Source organism: Berghia stephanieae, chromosome 12 (genome assembly GCF_034508935.2).
Source record: "Berghia stephanieae isolate SIO BIC M18660-M18661 chromosome 12, UCSD_Bste_1.3, whole genome shotgun sequence".
NCBI classification, from domain to species: Eukaryota; Metazoa; Mollusca; class Gastropoda; order Nudibranchia; family Aeolidiidae; genus Berghia; species Berghia stephanieae.
This window is the reverse complement of record NC_088371.1, coordinates 14346331-14348830: the sequence shown is the minus strand read 5'-3', so window position 1 is coordinate 14348830 and position 2500 is coordinate 14346331. Positions and strand designations below refer to the sequence as shown.

General features: G+C 34.6%; 1 protein-coding gene across 1 annotated transcript in view; it reads right to left on the bottom strand.

The window, feature by feature from the left end:
- The window catches only part of LOC144958170 (uncharacterized), a 396336-nt gene that overhangs the window by 181200 nt on the left and 212636 nt on the right, over positions 1-2500 (bottom strand). Inside the window, exon 3 of the mRNA XM_078889943.1 lies at positions 888-1194. Within this exon, the coding sequence (XP_078746069.1) occupies positions 888-1184 (297 nt within the window). The 5' untranslated portion in view covers positions 1185-1194. The remainder of the gene's footprint in view (positions 1-887; positions 1195-2500) is intronic.

Here is a 2500-nt window from a genome sequence, read left to right as displayed (position 1 = left end):
TAATAATAATAATAATAATAATAATAATAATAATAATAATAATAATAATAGTATAGTAATAATAATAATAATAATAATAATAATAATAATAATAATAATAATAATAATAATAATATAATAGTAATAATAATAATGATGATGATGATAATAATAATATTAATAATAATAATAATAATAATAATAATAATAATAATAATAATATTAATAATAATAATAATAATAATAATAATGCTGAAAACTTATATAGCGCTATAACTCGGAGACACCAGACTCTAAGCGCTTGAAAAAAATGCTATTTATTATTAATAAATAAAATTTGACCGATTTTAGGATTAATTTTGACACGATATCGAAACTCGAGTTTACTAGGTGTTTGTTCGAGGTCAATGAGTTCCCGATTTAGAAGAGTATCGCAATGCCTCTTGATCAAATATTGTTTTAATTTGATGGAATATGACAGTATTTCTCTGAAGTCCTTCGTGTGTCGTTGGCCAAACACATCATTAATTGGTCCAATATCAATATTTATTTAATCCGTATTTTAATTGGAACAAGGTACAAAAGAGGACGTTATAGTTGTAATGATACATTTTGATTCATTTCATATCTATTAAAATTATGGATAAACAAAATTTGTTCATTAGTGGTAAAGTGGAATTATGTCGGGATAAACTATTTGTAAATAAACAGTGATTTTAGAAGTTCAAATAACGAGAAATGTAAGATTTTTGCTTGTGTCAATTTTAGAAATTGTGCTTGTAGTCCTCAATAAAATAAATAGTTTAAACTATATTATACTTTTGAGACTCTATATCAGCATTAAAAATCTTAACCCCCCTTACATACAACCATGTTGATGAGGCGGATCACATTTCATTTGGACTCACTTTTCTAAACTGAACAATTTCTGAATTCGTGGGCGTCCCGACGTCTGACGATGAAGCGCTACGGAAACTGTCGAAAGTTGTGCTTCGCCCAGCATGGTAACTCTTTCTGCTCTCAACTCCAACGCTGGTTGACTGAGATACGAAACTGTCACTGAGAGAAATTGTAGAGCTCTGCGTGGGTGACGTCACACCTCCATTTTCCCGCGGTTTCATGCGATTTCCGGAGGGGACTTGTTCCAGTGTTTTTACGCCATTAAAGCTGATGAAATTTCCTCTGCTTCTTGGTGCATTGTCCATAGTTGAAAGCCTGAAATTGAAAAGATAATTAAAATAAGTTAATTGGCGAATTTATACAGAGCGTATTCTCTTCACGGCTGGGCAGCAGCTTCTAATCCAATCAGCAAATTCGTTACTGCACCGTCACAAACCCGCAAGTTTCGTCTCAACACATCGTTCAACTAGATGCTCTACGGTTTCGGGCTCGTTACCACAATGGGTACATATTGGACAGGTGGAAAGTTGTTGTTTTTTGGGGTTTTTTTTTTCATTTTGTTTGTTTTTTAAAGGGATTTACGTCACTTTCAACACATTTATGTCATATCAGCGCCAGTAAAAAGGAAGAAAATTGGATAGTGAAAAGATTCTAGATGTACGATTAAAAGAACTTGAGGGAAAAGTAAGACAAAAGGGAGTGAATCCAATAGGGAACAGATGTAAATTCCGAGAGCATACCATAAATGTACTTAGTTTGAGATCACCTAAAGGTCTCACCCAGACACCAGCACAAGATCTCTCTAAGAGGAACACACTCAAATGCTTACATTATACATTCAAAATAATAATATAACAGTACATATAAGAGAGATGATTTGAAAAAGGGAAAAGTTTCATCTTCCAAGACAATAATTATGCATTTGACTGTTTCCCTCCTAGCCAAGAACCACGGCTAAGGCCAGGGCAAAACCAACTAATATCATTCCAAGACAAAGACAGAAAGCAAATTGGAAAACATATATAAGGGGATAGAAGACGTAGAAAGAGCCACCCTGTCAACTATGGAAAGCCAGGAACCCCAGCCAGTAGAGGTGGAAAGTCCCCACTGGGTAGCTTACAAATGCCATCATGCGCAAATTGAAATTCCAACAATACACTAATCCACAACTGTCAACACGCAGACATAGCACCCGTACCGCCCACTCACTGACAAACACAATCAAAAGATCAAACACAACATATAGATAGTATGCGCTTGGATGAGAAGCTCACAACTTTGTCATCCGGAAGCATAACGGACCAACACACAAAAGTATGTGTAACCATGAACGTTTATAGTCAGGTTAATACAGTTGAGTGAGAACAATAACAAAGACCAGAGCTTTTTCCACAATCCGCAAAAGAATGAAATAATCTGCCAAAAGAAATAGTGATAGCACCAAATTACGAAGAAGAAGAAGAAGAAGACACTCACTTAGAGACCTGTGGGTCCCTGGTTTGAGTCCAACTGTCAATTGTGCAAATTTGGGTCCTTGGGGAAGTCTTTACTCACATTCTCTGTAAAATCAGTACCTGACTTGTAACAGTGTTACCCTTGTCAAAAAAAAGTAAAAAAAGAG